Here is a 17,216-nt window from a genome sequence, read left to right as displayed (position 1 = left end):
CTATGAGGCACTGTGGGCCATCAGCAGCAGCAGCAGAATTGTGCTCAAACACAATCTGTAACCTCATAGCCCAGCATATCCCCCACTCTACCATCACCATCGAGCCAGGAGATCAACCCTGGTTCAATCAAGAGTGCAGGAGGGCATGCCAGGAGCAGCACCAGGCATAACTTAAAATGCGGTGTCAACCTGGTGAAGCTATCACACAGGACTAAGCAGCAAGTGATAGGCAGAACTAAGTGATCCCACAACCAACGGATCAGATCTAAGCTCTGTAGTCCTGCCACATCCAGTTGGAAATGGTGGTGGACAATTACACAACTCACTGGAAGAAGAGGCTCCACAAATATTCCCAATCTCAATGATAGGGGAGCCCAGCACATTAGTGCAAAAGATAAGGCTGAAGCATTGCTACAATCTTCCGCCAGAAGTAGATGATCCATCTCGGCCTACTCCATCACAGATGCCAATCTTCAGCCAATTCGATTCACTCCACGTGATATCAAGAAACGGCTGAAGGCACTGGATACTGCAAAGGCTATGGGCCCTGACAATATTCCGGCAATAGTACTGAAGACTTGTGCTCCAGAACCTGCTGCGCCCTTAGCCAAGCTGTTCCAATACAGCTACAACACTGTGTACAACACATCCAGCTATGTGAAAAATTGCCCTTGTACACAAAAAGCAGAACAAATCCAACCCAGCCAATTACTGCCCCATTAGTCTACTCTCCATCATCAGTAAAGTAATGGAAGGGGTCATCAGCAGTGCTATCAAGCAGCACTTGCTTAGCAATAACCTGTTCACTGACGCCCAGTTTGGGTTCCGCCAGGGTCACTCAGCTCCTGACCTCATTACAGCCTTGGTTCAAACATGGACTAAAGCAGGTAGTTAAGGTGGCATTCGGGATACTTGCCTTCATTGGCCTAGGTATTGAATATAAGAGCAGGGAGGTTATGCTGGAACTGTATAAAACACTAGTTAGGCAACAACTGGAGTACTACGTGCAGTTTTGGTCACCACATTATAGGAAGGAGGTGATTGCACAGGAGAGGGTGCAGAGGATATTTACCAGGATGATGCCTGGGCTGGAGGGTCGGAGCTATGAGGAAAGGTTGGGTAGGCTGGGGTTGTTTTCCTGGGAGCAGCGAAGGTTGAGGGGGGAGGACCTGATAGAGGTGTATAAGATTATGAGGGGTATAGACAGGATGGGTAGGAAGGCACTTTTTCCATTAGTAGAAGAGTCAATAACCAGGGGACATAGATTTAATGCAAGAGGTAGAAGGCTAAGAGGGGAGTTGAGGAGAAATCTTTTTCACCCAAAGGGTGGTGGGAGTCTGGAATTCACTGCCTGAAAAGGTGGTTGAGTCAGAAACTCTCGTAACATTTAAGAAGTATTTAGCTATTCACTTGCGTCGCCATAGCCTCCGGGGCTATGGGCCAAGAACTGGAAAATGGGATAAGTGTAATCAGATCTTTGTTGACTAGCATGGACACAAATGGCCTCCTTCTGTGCTGTAAACATCTCTGAGTCTATGAGCTGAGCTCCAGAAGTGGGGCGAGACTGACTGCCCTTAACTTCAAAGCTGCATTTGACCGAGTTTGGCATCCAAGAGCCCTAGCAAAACTGGAGTCAATGGGTATCAGGGGGAAAACTCTCCAGCAGTTGGAGTTATACCTAGCACAAAGGAAGATGGTTGTGCTTGTTGGGGGTCAGTCACCTCAGCTCCAGAGCATCACTGCAGGAGTTCCTCAGGGTAGTGTCCTCAGCCCAACCATCTTCAGCTGCTTCATCAATGACCTTCCTTCCATCATAAAGGTCAGAAGTCGGGATGTTCACTGATGACCGCACAATGTTCAGCACCATTCGCAACTCCTCAGATAGAGGCAATCCATGTCCAAATGCAGCAAGACCTGGACAATACACAGGCTTGGGCTGACAAATGGCAAGTAACATTCAAGCCACACAAGTGCCGGGCAATGACCATCTCCAACAACAGAGAATCTGACCATCGCCCCTTGATTTTCAATGGCATTACCATCATTGAATCCCCCGCTATCAACATCCTGGGGATTAGCATTGACCAGAAACTGAACAGGACTAGCCTTATAAATACTGTGGCTACAAGAGTAAGTCAGATGGTAAGAAATCATGTGACGAGTAACTCACCTCCTGACTCTCCAAAGCCTGTGCACCATCTACAAGGCACAAGTCAGGAGTGTGATGGAATACTCCCCACTTGCCTGGATGAGTGCAGCTCCCACAACACTCAAGAAGCTTGACACCATCCAGGACAAAGCAGCCCGTTTGTTTGGCACCACATCCACAAACATTCACTCCCTCCACCACTAACGCACAGTAGTGGCAGTGTGTGCCATCTACAGGACAGTAGGAACTCACCAAGGCTCCTTAGACAGCACCTTCCAAACCCACAACGACTACCATCTAGAAGGACAACGACAGCAGATGGATGGTAACACCACCACCTGAAGTTCCCTTCCAAGTCACTCACCGTCCTGCCCTGGAACTATATCGCTGTTCCTTCAATGTCGCTGGGTCAAAATCCTGGAACTCCCTCCCTAACAGCACTGTGGGTGTACCTACACCCCATGGACTGCAGTGGTTCAAGAAGGCAGCTCACCACCACCTTCTCATGGGCAACTAGGGATGGGTAATAAATGCTGCCCCAGTCAGCAAAGCCCACATCCTATGAACGAATGCAAAAAACGCACTTGGAGGTCGCTGTAGAAATGACTTTTTTTTTTAAAACCGATTAATTTTAGTACAAATTAAACTTTGAATAATGATCCAATAAAATGGATTAATATAAATAACACAGCAAAGTGGGAATTTAGTGCTATGATAATCTGAAAGGGCAATATGAATTAAACAATCTAATTTCAGAAAAAATATTTTTAAATGCAAAAGTACATCCATACCCCACAACTGCTGTCTTTCTTCCTCTCTCCAAGCTCCACCTATATCCTCACTGCTTAAATCAAAATTCATCAAATCCCATGCTAACTCAAGCCGCAAGGTCAAAATCCACCAGTGGGTAAAAAATGCTGTAACTTGCTACGTAACAGCACATTCGCCACAGAATTGCAACAGTACAAGACGACAACCCACTAACTTTCCATGGGCAACTAGGGATACACAACAAATACTGGCCTTGCCAGTGATGCCCAGGTTGGTTTTTAATTCATTCACAGGATCTGGCTGTTACTGGCAAGGCCAGCATTTATTTCCCCACCCCTAACTGTCATCAAGAAGATAGGGAGCCCCCTTAACAACAGAGCGGCTTGCTGGGACATTTCAGAGAGCAGCACCTCATTGCTGCAGGTCTGGAGTGACATATAGGTCATTCTGAGTGAAGGCAGCAGATTTCCTTCCCAAAACAAACCAGATGTGTTTTTACGACAATCTGGTCATTCCATGATTACCATTACTGAGACTGGCTTTTGATTCCATATTTATTTAATTAACTGAATTTAAATTCCCCAGTTGCTAATGTGGGGTTTGAACTTGTGACTCTGATCGTTAGTCCAGGACTGTTGGTTACTATTCCAGTAATCACTTGCTCCTGTACCCACATCCCAAGAATGAAATTAAAGCAGGCTAAATCACAAGTTACTGATTACATGGCCCAAAACTTAAGAAAAAAAAAACTTTTACATTGTCCCACCCACATGCTGAGAACATCCGAAAAGTTTGTAGGTTGCAGCAGGAAGGGAAGGAGGAGGGAGGCGAGGAGGTCCCGAGTTAAAAGTATGGTGAAGAGCAGGTTACAGGAAAGGATGATGCAATGAATGTTAATTTTAAAACTCAGAATGCTGTGTGGAGGAACAGCGAGTGTGGGAATACAGATTTAGAGCTTGGATGGTACGTGCACTGAGTATGATAGTGGCAGGCTGGTGGGGTGAGGAGAAGAGAAAAGAAAAACAGAAAAGGGGTTGGAGGAAGGATTAAGGGGTGAGATGATTGACTGTAAATGCATTTCTCTGCCTTACACAGCTGTACAACAGAATCATCAGGACAACGTCCTCAGAGGTGGGAACAGTGCCCAAGGCTTCAGCACTGACCATGTTGTGTGTCCAGCAAGTATCCCTCATTTGAAAATTAGTGAACAGAGTTTCTCTGCATCTCCTCTCCACCTTCTCCTGATTATCTAGACCAGATTTCACGGAAGTTCTGAACACACCCTTTAATGTTAAGTTTCCACCAAGGTAGTATCTCATCGTATAAATATACTCGCTTCAAAAACTCACATGTATGTAAACACTCTGTGATAGTGGTCGCATCTATGAAGTAGCCAGCACACAGATAACAGACGATGTGTTCATTCAGGTCTTTAATCTTCACTTTTACTTCTTCCTGCCAATGATAAAACACAGCCTCGCTAGTCACGCAATTGATCATATCGTAGGCCAGTGTCAATACCCTCTCGTGACATCAATTCAAAAGAAAAAGCACACACATGCAATTATGTCCCAGATCTGCATGGCAGAAGGGTTGGTAACTGGAGGACCAGATTGGCAAAAGAATCGAGAGGGGAAATGAGGGTTTTAAAAAAAAACACAGCAACTTCTTGTGATCTGGAATGCGCTGCCTGAAAGGATGGTAAAAGCAGATTCAATAGCAACTTTCAAAAGGGACTTGAGTAAATACTCGCAAAGGACAAATTTTCAGAGCTATGGAGAAAGAGCAGGACAAGTAAGAATAAGTAGATTGCTCTTTCAAAGAGCCAGCAAAGAGACAATGTGGCAAATGGCTTCTTCCTGTGCTGTGAGATTCTATAATTCAATGAGGGGGAGGCAGTAGCATAGTGGTGTTGTCACTGGGCTAGTAATCGAGGGACACAGGGTAATGCTATGGGGACCTGGGTTTGAATCCTACCACGGTAGATGGTGAAATTTGGATTCAATAAAAAAAACTGAAATTAAAAGCCTAATGATGACCATGAAATTGTCGATTGTCATAAAAAAACCCCATCTGATTCACTAATGCCCTCTAGGGAAGGAAATCTGCTGTCCTTACCTGGTCTGGCCAGGTCCACAGCTATGTGGTTGACTCTGAAATGGCCTAGCAAGTCATTCAGTTCTCAAGGGCAATTAGGGATGGGTAATAAATGCTGGCCTAGCCAGTGATGCCTCCACCCCATTAATGAATAAAATAAGAGAGGGGTTGTAATGCCTTACTGTTGCTTCAATGGAGGCCAGTTAAACCAGCACAGGACAAGGATTTAATCAGGGATCTGATGTAATTTTTACCTACTATCTGAGCCTGCCCTCCCAGTCTAAACTGACTACATTTTCACCTTTTCTGATTTTCAGCCTTCGAACACCTCCCCACCGAAGTCTGCAGACTAATGAGCGAACTGACCCTCCCATCCCAGTTCAGACCACTCAAAGAGCACTCTACCCAGTCAGGCCACAGAGTATTCAAATTGGGCCAGGTTGATCTCTTACAGGCTCATAGTCAGAGCAGGGTCTTGTACTAGGAAACAGGGAGGGTCTGAGTGACCTTCTTACATGCTGCATGATTCTATGACACAGGCTACAGTGAGGCTGCGACAACTGGCCACAGCACCAGAATTAGGAAAGGGCAAGCCAGCCAGAGTTCATGCCTGTGATCACTATCCTGCTGAATGTTAGAGGGTGGGTAGAATCCAGTACAACTGAATGTGGTGGAACAACTCAATCTAGGTTCAAAAGAATTAACCCTTGGGACAATACCAAAGAACCATGGAGCCACACCCCAGCATGAGGCGCACAGTCTCGAAGATAGATGATCAACACAAATATGGTTAACTATAGTCACAACTCCTCAGATATAGTGAAGCAGCATGCACATCTGCAGCAAAATCTGGACACTATTCAGGCTTGGGCAGGCAAGTAACATTCACGCCACACAAGTGTCAAACAAGGACCACCTCCAACAAGAGAGAATGTAATCATCTCCCCTTGGTGTTCAACAGCTAAACTATCGCTGAAACCCCCACTATCAACATCCAGGTGGTTCCCATTAACCAGAAATTTAATTGGACCAGACATATAATTATGTGGCTACAAGACTGGTGTATTCTCTAGCAAGTAACTCATCTCCTGACTCCCCAAAGCCTGTCCACCATCTACAGGGCACAAGTCAGGAGTGTGATGGAAAATTCCTCACTTGTATGAGTGCAGCTCCAACAACACAAGAAATTCAATTCCACCCAGGACAAAAGCAGTCTGCTTGATCAGCACCCCATCCTCCACCTCAAACATTTACTTCTTCCACTTTGTTAACAGTAGTTTGAGGGTACTTTATCACTTAGACTACAGCAGTTCAAGTAGATGGCTCACCACCCTCTCTAGGACAATTAGGAAAGGGGCAATAAATGCTGGTCTTTACAGCAACATACACATCCCATGAACAATTTTTTTTTATTGTGGTGCCCTTTGTAGTCAAATAGTCAACAATCATTCATGATCCAAGCTGACTGAACACTGACCACTGACTCTAGAGGAGTAATCCTACATCCATAGAGCCTGGCAAAGGAGGGGGAGGGGGGGGGGGGGGGTGCAGTGGCATAGTGGTACTGCCACTGGCCTAGTATTCCAGAGCCAGGGTCATGCTTTGGAGACATGGGTTCAAATCTCTCAGATGGTGAAATTTGAATTCAACAAAACAAAATCTGGAATCATGATGATAACTATGAAACCATTACTGATTGTCATTAAAGCCCATCTGATCCACTAATGTCCTTTAGGGAAGGAAATCTGCTGTCCAGGCCCACAGCAATGTAACTCTTAAATGCCCTCTGAGCAAGGGATGGGCAATAAATGTTGGCCAGCCAGTGACACCCACATCCCATGAATGAATAAAAGAAAAAAATCATGACAAGTCCCACAGCTTTAAAAGTTTAAAATTCAGAGTATAGACTGCCTGCAACATCAAAAATGTCCCTGTGGATTCCTCCTCAGTACAGCATCCTTTTTCCAGTGTAGAAAGGCAGGCAACATAACTGGAATGACCAATCATGTGCAAGACCTTCTGGCTGCAGACTTTCCAAGGAGGATGTTCAAAGAAAGATCAAGGGATGTCTTTCATGGCAGCAACATGAAAAGTAACAGTTTTACTCAGGTGTAAGCATCGCTGGCAAAGCCATCCATCCCCATCCCTAATAGCCTTAGTCCAATGGAGAATCTTGCTAGGCCACTTTGGAATACAGTTAATATTTAAACACAAATAGACTAGACTAGGTAAGGTTTGCTTCTCTAAAAGGACAGTGGGGGAAGGGGCTTTCCACAGAGTATATCATTGTGAGCCAGTTAACAGTAACTGGGATTGAAGTCACAGGGCTTCAGTACATAAACCAAGACAGATATCACCAGGGTACTTCTGACATGTCTTCCTTCACTGAGGTTTCCCACCCACTGTGGTTGGCAGGGCCCTCAACCGTGTCCGACCCATCTCCCACATCTCTGCCATCACACCTTCCTCTCCTTCCCAGAACCATGATAGAGTCCCCCTTATCCTCACTTTTCACCCCACCAGCCTCTGCATTCAAAGGATCATCCTCCGCCATTTCCAGCACAATGCCACCACCAAACACATCTTCCCTTCATCCCCCTGTGGTATTATGTGGGGACCGTTACTGGACCAGAATACCCTGATCCACTCCTCCATCGTCCCAATACCTTCCCATGCAATTGCAGGTGGTGCAACACCTGCCCCTTCACCTCCACCCTCCTCACTGTCCAAGGGCCCAAACACTCCTTTCAGGTGAAGCAGTGCTTCACTTGTGCCTCCTTCAACTTGGTCTACTGTATTCACTGCTCCCAATGCAGTCTCCTCTACATTGGAGGCGCCAAATGCAGACTAGGCGTTCCGCAAAGCGGTCACCCTCGCTGTGTCCGCAAGCATAACCTAGACCTTCCTGTCACTCGCTATTTCAACACACCATCCTGCTCTCTTGCCCACATGTCTGCCCTTGGCCTGCTGCAATGTTCCAGTGAAGCCCAATGCAAACTTGAGGAACAGCACCTCATCTTCCGATTAGTTCAATAACTTCAGATGATGAACTCTCTCCTCAGCCCTTTCTTACCACCTTTTTTCAATATTCATTTTTATTTTTTGTGTCCACTTATTTTTATTTATTTATCATTTTATCCCCACCTTTTATCCTATTTTTGATCTTTTTTCCCCCCACCACCGTCCCCTCCCCCACAAGGGCCATCTGTCACTTGCTCATGTTGTTCTTTTCAGAGTGCTTACCCTTGTCCTGCTATTATCACATTCTATTTTCTTACCTTAATGCCATGATCAGCACCTCCTTTAGCCGTTACCACTACCATTAAAACCCCCTTTGTCCTGTTGTTCATGACATCTTTGTCCATCTCTCCTTTGCCCCCACCTATCACTGGCCTTCTATCCAGCTTCACCTACTCCACCTCCCCTTAAACAGTATAATTTCACCACATTCTTACTTCTCTTTAGCTCTGAAGAGAAGTTATATGGACTCGAAACATTAACTCTGTTTCTCTCTCCACAGATGCTGTTAGACCTGCTGAGTTTTTCCAGCATTTTCTGTTTTTGTTTCAGATCACCAGGCCAATACTGAGGGAGAGCTCCATGTTAGTTGAAAGATTAACTTAGAACTCTAAACTGTCTGGTTCTAATGGACATGAGCCAAGCTTATGCAAAATTTCAAAAAAATAATTCTCTGACATCATAGGCAAGACAATACCAAGACACGCAGATATAACGCAGTCTCGATTTTAAAGCTGCTATTTGCAACCTGATCATTTATAATTCTTCTTGCACAAGACATCTTGCAGCTTTATAAATCCAAGTCCAATTTGAATAGACAAGTTACAGCACCGTGTGTTGTTAGGTGAAATGCATTAAACCCAGTGGCAGGTTTTCAAAGGCCACATTCAGTCACAATGTGGTAAGCAGTCTGAACTACATTTGCATGCTAGGCAGTCTTTGCAATTCCATTTGTGGAGGAGGTGTGATGTTCTTGCATGGAGAGAGCAGATCCTGTAGGTGACTGTTTGAGGGATGGAGACTCTACTGTCAGATCACTCACCAGATCTTGGTTGGTGATGCTGGTGTCAGCCCAGAGGTTGCACCATCTGTCCTTTTTGTCAGAATGTGCATCAAAACCTGTTTGGCTTCTCTCCTTACCAAAATCCGTGCAACTGGTGTCATTCTATCAATCTGGGGAGAGGCTAAAACCACCGCTATCGTCAAGCCAGGGAAATCTTCTGATGACCAAGCTAGTCGTCAGCCCATATCTCTGCCAAGTATCTCTTATAAACTGCTTTGAGCATCTCCTCCTGGTTCTCGCCACTGATGGAGCCCAACCTCCTTAGGGGACAAATAAAAACAGAAAATGCTGGAAATACTCAGCAGTTTATGGCAGCAACTGTGTCAGAATGAGTATTTCCAGCATTTTCTGTTTTTATTTCAGATCTCCAGCATCTGCAGTATTCTGCTTCTCCTTAAGGAACAAACTGGATTCAAGCTTGGTAAGAGTCACGTTGACCAAGTACCATTAAGACTGGCTACCAATGCATGCTCAAGACAGTGTTGCACTCAACTGCCTTCCAACAGCATATGACACTGTGTGGCAACATGTCTTCTATTGAAAGCTGTCAGACTTCTCCAGTCCCAGGCTACAATGGATGCCCTTTCAATGCTCAGCAATTGAAAATAAAGGGTTGCACTTAGCCACCCAGCAAGTGTCACCAGGACCCTGAATGATGGACTTCCCCAAGGCTTAGTTTTAACTGCAATCCTCTTCAAGATCTATGTGAGCAACATGCTACCCACCACCTCTAGGAAGTTTGACTATGCAGATGATCAGGCCCTTGGCACCCAGGAAAGCAACTGAGGATGCCAGCAGCACATTGACCCAGGACTTCTATTGTGTTAGAGCAACATTCTCACCCACTAGCACCTCTCCCGAAACCCAACTCAAAACAAAACAAATCATTGTTTTCCACCTCAGCAACCGGCTGGCTAACAGCAGACTCCACGTCTCTTTTTGTGGCAAACTGGTCAAGAGTATTTGAAACAAAAAGCAGGAAATGCTGGAAAAAACTCAGCAGGTCTGGCAGCATCTATGAAGACAGAAACAGAGTTAATGTTTCGAAGCCGTATGACTCTTCTTCAGAGTTTCTTCGAAGAATATTTAAAACTGTTATATATGTTCAAATTCACCAGAATGATGCCCGGGCTAAAAAGATTAAAATAATAAGGATAGGTTGCAGAGATTAGGATTGTATTCCATTGAGAATAGAATTTTACAGGTGATCAGTGATGACGACGACAATTGAAGGATTTGACAAGGTAGCCAGAGAGAAACAATTTCGTCTGGTGAGGGAGTACAGAAAAAAGAGAGCATAGCATTAAAAATCAGAACCTGTGATGCTCAGGACTGATGTCAAACATTTCTTCACATAAAAGTGTAGTAGAAATCTGGAACTCACTTCCCCAAATAGCTGAGAAAACCAGGGAACAACTGAAAATTTCAAAACTGAGATCAGCAGGTTTTCCTTAGGCAAGGCTATTTATAAGAACATAAGAAATAGCAGTATGAGTAGACCATTCAGCACTTCAAGCCCACTCCACCAGTGAGATCATGGCTGATCTACCTTAATACCATTTTCCTGCACTATTCCCATATCCCTTGATGTTTTTTGTATGCAGAAATCTAGCGATCTCTATCTTGAAAATACTCAACAACTGAGCCTCAACTGCACTCTAGGGCAGAGAATTTAAGGGCTTTTCGGCATCTGCAGTATTTTACTTTTATATTCGAGAATTTAAAGGACTTGGAACCAAGGCTGGATACTGCTCAGCCATGATCCTACTGATGACTAAAACTATACAAGGCACCAGTTAAACCACACGTAGAATACCGTGAACAGCTTTGGTCCCGAGTAGGTTCATTAGGTTGATTCCAGGTATGGAGGAATTTTTTTTATGGAGATGTGATTCTGTGAGAACAGGGTGAGTAGGTTGGGCCTGTACTCATTGGAGTTTAGAAGAATGAGAGGCGATTTTATTGAAACATATAAGATTCATATATAAGGAATAATTGGCAATCTAGCTGTGCGAGGCCCCTTGGGAATGAGTGACCATAATACGATAGAATTCTTCATCAAGATGGAGAACGATGTAGTTGATTCTGAGACAAGGGTTCTGAAACTTAATAAAGGAAACTACAATGGTATGAAACGCAAGTTGGCTATGATGGATTGGGAAAGGTTGCTTAAAAGGGATGACGGTGGATAGGCAATGGCAAACATTCAAAGAGCACATGGGTGAACTGCAACAATTCTTTACTCCTGTCTGGCGCACAAGTAAAACAGGAAAGGTGGCCAAACCATGGCTTACAAGGGAAATTAGAGATAGCATTAGATCCAAGGAAGAGGCATACAAATTGGCCAGAAAAAACAACAGACCTGAGGATTGGGAGCAGTTTAGAATTCAGCAAAGGAGGACCAAGGGATTGATTAAGAAGGGGAAATAGAGTACGAGAGTAAGCTTGCGGGGAACATAAAAACTGACTGTAAAAGTTTCTATAGGTATGTGAAGAGAAAAAGATTGGTGAAAACAAACGTAGGCCCCTTACAGTCAGAAACAGGGGAGCTTATAATGGGGAACAAAGAAATGGCTGACCAACTAAATACATACTTTGGTTCTGTCTTCACAAAGGAAGACACAACTAAAATACCAGAAATGTTGGGGAACACAGGGTTTAGCGAGAGGGAGGAGCTAAAAGAAAATCAGTATTAGTAGGGAAATGGTGTTGGGGAAATTGATGGGATTGAAGGCCAATAAATCTCCAGGGCCTGATAATCGACATCCCAGAGTACTTAAGGAAGTGGCCCTAGAAATAGTCGATGCATTGGTGGTCATCTTCCGAGATTATATAGACTCTGGAACAGTTCCTACAGATTGGAGGGTAGCTAATGTAACCCCATTATTTAAAAAGGGAGGTAGAGAGAAAACAGAGAATTATAGACTAGTCAGCCTGACATCGGTAGTGGGGAAAATTCTAGAGTCCATTATAAAAGATTTAATAGCTGAGCGTTTGGAAAACAGTGGTAGAATTGGACAGAGTCAGCATGGATTTATGAAAGGGAAATCATGCTTGACAAATCAATTGAAATTTTTCAGTAATGTAACTAGTAGAGTTGATGAGGGGGAGCCAGTGGATGCGATTTATTTGGGCTTTCAGAAGGCTTTCGACAAAGTTCCACATAAGAGATTAGCGTGTAAAATTAAAGCGCATGAGATTGGAGGTAATATATTGAGATGGATAGAAAACTGGTTGGCAGACAGGAAACAAAGAGTAGGAATAAACGGGATTTTTTCCGAATGGCAGACAATGACTATTGTGGTACCGCAGGGATCAGTGCTGGGACCACAGCTAATCACAATATATATTAATGATTTCGATGAGGGAACTAAATGTAATATTTCCAAATTTGCAGATGACACAAAGCTGGGTGGGAGGGTGAGCTGTGAGGAGGTGCAGAGATGCTTCAGTGTGATTTGGACAAGCTGAATGAGTGGGTAAATGCATGGCAGATGCAGTATAATGTGGATAAATGTGAGGTTATCCATTTTGGTAGCAAAAACAGGAAGACAGATTATTATCTGAATGGCTATAAATTGAGAGAGGGGAATGTGCAACGAGACCTGGGTGTCCTCGTACACCAGGCGCTGAAGGTAAGCATACAGGTTCAGCAGGCGGTTAAGGCGGCAAATTGTATGTTGGCCTTCACAGCGAGAGGATTCGAGTACAGGAGCAGGGATGTCTTGCTACAATTATACAGGGCCTTGGTGAGACCACACCTGGAATAGTTCGTGCAGTTTTGGTCTCCTTATCTGAGGAAGGATGTTCTTGCTATAGAGGGAGTGCAGCGAAGGTTTACCAGACTAATTCCTGGGATGGCGGGACTGACATATGAGGAGAGATTGAATCGGTTAGGATTATATTGGCTGGAGTTCAGAAGAATGAGGGGGGATCTCATAGAAACCTATAAAATTTTAACAGAACTAGACAGGGTAGATGCAGGAAGGATGTCCCCGATGGTGGGAGAGTCCATAACCAGGGGTCAGAGTCTGAGGATACGGGGTAGACCATTTAGGACTGAGATGAGGAGAAATGTCTTCACCCAGAGATGGTGAGCCTATGGAATTCGCTACCACATAAAGTAGTTGAGGCCAAAGTTTTCAAGAAAGGAGTTAGATATAGCCCTTGGGGCGAAAGGGATCAAAGGGTATGGGGAGAAAGTGGGAGCAGGCTATTGAGTTGGATGATCAGCCATGATCATAATGAATGGCGGAGCAGGCTCGAAGGGCCAAATCGCCTACTCCTGATCCTATTTTCCATGTTTCTATTCTTAGGGGGCTTGACAAGGTAGATGCTGAGATGTTGTTTCCCCTTGTGGGAGAGTCTAGGACCAGACAGCTTAAAACAGATGAGGAGGAATTTCTTCTGAGGGTAGTTAATCTATGGAACTCTTTACTGCCGAGGGCTGTAGAGGCTGGGTCGTTAAGTATATTAAAGGAGGAGATAGACAGATTTTTAATCAGCAAGGGAATCAAGGGTTATGGGGGAAAGGCAGGAAAGTGGAGATGAGGATTATCAGATCAGCCATGATCTCACTGAGTGGCCTACTTCTGCTCCTACGCCCTATGGTTTTATGATGGAATGCCCTGCTCCTCTTTCCATGTTTTATGCTGTCCTTGTTGGCATCTTGCTAACTGGGTAAGTTTATGGAAGTGCTATCGTGCCAACAGGCAGGATTATATAATTACAGCATGAGAAGTTTACGTAGCAAATTACCATTATACATTCTGGAAAAGAAATTTATACTAGAAAAGCAGTGGGTAGAAACTGCTTTAAATAAGATTGCGCATAAGATCCGCGTTTCTTGCAGCTTAATTTGCAACTGTATAAACAACTGTGTCGAACAGCCGCATGCGCATTGTGGTCAAATGTCTTGCTGCCCTTGCGCATGTGCAGCTCGCCGGCAACGAACCAGCCGAGCCAACAGCGCATGCCCAGCATGCCGGGCACGCAGCTACCCAGGTAACAACGCATGCGCCCCGTCTTCGACACTCGATCGCAATGGTTGTGAGAAGGGGAAACCGGACTGGCGGCCACTCGTCGCCGGAGACGTTGTAACGCAATCCTCCCCCGCTCCCCCCATCCACCCCCCCGACGGTCCAGCTTCCCCTCACACCTCGTTCCGAAGCGGGTCCAGTTTGTAGACGGTCTGAAGCTGGTTCCGGAGCCGCATCGCGTTCGCCATCGGAGCGTCAACCGCCATGGCGCTGCGTCACTCTGCGTCTGAGTGTGACGTCATCGCGTCACCGCACGTGCCGCGCAGAGCGCCGCGTGATAGCAGCTGGACAACTGGGATGCTGCAGGTAGAATAGCAATGGTGCAAATGGGGTGGGTGCAGCAGGGCACAAGAACATGATGCTATGAAATGTACAACACTATGGGACAGTATGATCAGAGATAGCATAGCATAGAGTACAATAGAAGGTACAACATCAGATCATGGGGCTAGCAGAAAGAGCACAATGCAATTAGAAATACAGCACCAGAGCCATGGACAATTTCCAGCTCAGTACCTGGGGACAACTGCACTGTTGTAAGGCAACACTTCCCCAAGGAAGACAAAAGATGCTATGCTCTATTTCGAGGAACAACATAGAACCGGAGGATGGTAACAGCATTACAGAAATGAAGCTATTCAGCCGATAATTGTGATTTTATTTAGTGTGTTATGTACCTTTAAAGAATGATATTTGTATGGAAGATCACATGATCTGTAGTAAGCAATGGAGTGTGAAGTGTGGGCTACCTCAGCAGTCAGTGTAGAGATAGAGTTGGGGATGAAAGCACATGTCGGTTGCTGCTGAGTATATTGTAAATAAACTTAAAGTTTCCATTCAAGAAATGTCTGCAGATCAACTCTATCATTGTCGGGGGCGGGGGGGGGGAAAGGCGGTATTGTCACTGGACTGGTATTCCAGAAACCAGAGTAATGCTCTACATGGTGAGATTTGAATTCACCAAAAATCTGGAATTAAAAGTCTAATGATGACCATGAAACCATTGTTGATTGGTCGTTCACGAATGTCCTTTAGGGAAGGAAATCTGCCATCCTTCCCTGGTCTGGCCTACGTGGTATTCCAGACCCACAGCAATGTGGTTGACTCATAACTGCCCTCTGAAGAAGGGCAATTAGGGTATATGATGGGCAACAAATGCTGTCCTAGCCAGCGACACCCACATCCCATGAACAAATTTTTTTTAAAAGTACAACTCGGCCACCCTTACAATACAGCCCATTGAGTCCACCCTTACAATACAGCAAACTGCCATTATCCCACTCTTAACCCTGAAGACTCTCTCAAGATTTACACAATTCCTTTTTTCAAAGCCACAAAATGTTGTTTTATAGAATATAGGAAGTAGGAGCAAGAGCAGGCTATTCAGCCCATCAAACCTGCTCTACCATTCAAACAGATCATGGCTGATCATCTACCTCCTTTTTCCCCCACTACCTCCATATCCCTTGATGTCATTAATATCCAGAAATCTATCGATTTCTGTTTTGAACATGCTCCACGACTGAGCTTCCACCGCCCTCTGGGGTAGAGATTTCCAAATATTCACCACCCTCAGTGAAGAAAGTCCCCCTCATCTCAGTCTTAAATGGCCTGCCCATACTCCGACTCTGCCCCCTAGTTTTAGATTGACCAGGGTAAACATCCTATCCATGTCTACCCTTTAAGAATTTTGTATGTTTGAATGTGATCACCTCTCATTCTTCTAAACTCTAGGGAATACAGGCTCAGTTTCCTCAGTATCTCCTCATAAGACAACCCTGCCATCTCTGGGATTAGTCTGGTGAACCTCTGTTGCACTCCCTCTATAGTAAATACATCCTCCCTTAGATAAGCAGACCAAAAAACTGTGCACAATACTCCAGCTGAGGTCTCACAAGGCTCTATATAATTGCAGCAAGATATCTTTACTCCTTTCAATAAAGGCCAACATAACATTTGTCTTCCTACTTGTTTGCTGCACCTGTATGCTAGCTTTTCGCAACTTGTGAACAAAGACACAGGTCCCTTTGGACATCAACACTTACCAACTTCCCACCATTTAAGAAATACTAAGCTCTGCAGTCCTGCCACATCCAGCCATGAACAATACAATAAACATCTCAGGCTCCACAAATACCTCATCCTCAATGATTGGGATCATCAGCGTAAAAGATAAGGCTGAAGCATTTGCAGCCACCTTCAGCCAGAAATGCCTGGTGGATGATCCATCATGGCCTCCTCTGGGAGGTCCCCAGCATCACAGATGCCAGTCTTCAGCCAATTCAATTCATTCCACGTGAAATCAAGAAACAGCCAAAGGCACTGGATACTTCAAATGCTATGAGCCCCAACAATATTCCAGCAATAGTGCTGAAGACTTGTGGTCCAGAACTTGGTGTGCCCCTAACCAAGCTGTTCCAGTACAGCTACAATATTGGTATTTACCTGGCAAATTGCTCAGGTATACCCTGTACACAGAGCAGGACAAACCCAACCCAGCCAATTACCACCCCATCAGTCTACTCTTGATTATCAGTAAAGCGATGGAAGGGGTCTTCAATAGTGTTATCAAGCAACACTTGTTTAGCAATAATCTGCTCACTGATGCTCAGTTTGGGTTCTGCCAGGGTCACTCAGCTCCTGACCTCATTACAGCCTTGGTTCAAACATGGATAAAAGAGCTGAAGTCCAGAGGTAAGGTGAGAGTGACTGCCCTCGACATCAAGGCCACATTTGACCGAGTGTGGCATCGAGTGGCCCTAGCAAAACTGGAATCAGTGGGAATCGGGGAAACTCTCCGCTGGTTGGGGTCAAACCTAGCATCTCAGTTCCAGGACATTGCTGCAAGAGTTCATCAGGATAGTGTCCTAGACCCAACCATCTTCAGCTGCTTCATTAATGACCTTCCTTCTATCATAAGATCAGAAGTGGGGATGTTCACTGCTGATAGCGCAATGTTCAGCATCATTTGGGGCCCCTCAGATACTTGGCCAATCCATGTCTAAATGCAGCAGGACCTAGACAATATCCAGGTTTGGGCTGACAAGTGACAAGTAAAATTCGTGCCAGAATCTAACCA

At 44.9% G+C, this 17,216-nt stretch overlaps 1 protein-coding gene across 2 annotated transcripts in view; it reads right to left on the bottom strand.

The window, feature by feature from the left end:
• Positions 1-14,970, bottom strand: part of pcgf1 (polycomb group ring finger 1) — a 46,857-nt gene extending 31,887 nt beyond the window's left edge. For both annotated transcript variants that reach the window (XM_078554742.1, XM_078554748.1), the window contains exons 1-2: positions 14,257-14,970; positions 4,270-4,375 (exon numbers count right to left, since the gene is read on the bottom strand). In XM_078554742.1, coding sequence (XP_078410868.1) covers positions 4,270-4,375; positions 14,257-14,343 — 193 coding nt within the window. In that variant the 5' untranslated portion in view covers positions 14,344-14,970. The remainder of the gene's footprint in view (positions 1-4,269; positions 4,376-14,256) is intronic.
• Positions 14,971-17,216: the final 2,246 nt, after the last annotated feature.

Source organism: Cetorhinus maximus, chromosome 1 (genome assembly GCF_964194155.1).
Source record: "Cetorhinus maximus chromosome 1, sCetMax3.hap1.1, whole genome shotgun sequence".
In the NCBI taxonomy this organism is placed as follows: Eukaryota; Metazoa; Chordata; class Chondrichthyes; order Lamniformes; family Cetorhinidae; genus Cetorhinus; species Cetorhinus maximus.
This window is presented reverse-complemented; position numbering and strand designations above follow the sequence as displayed.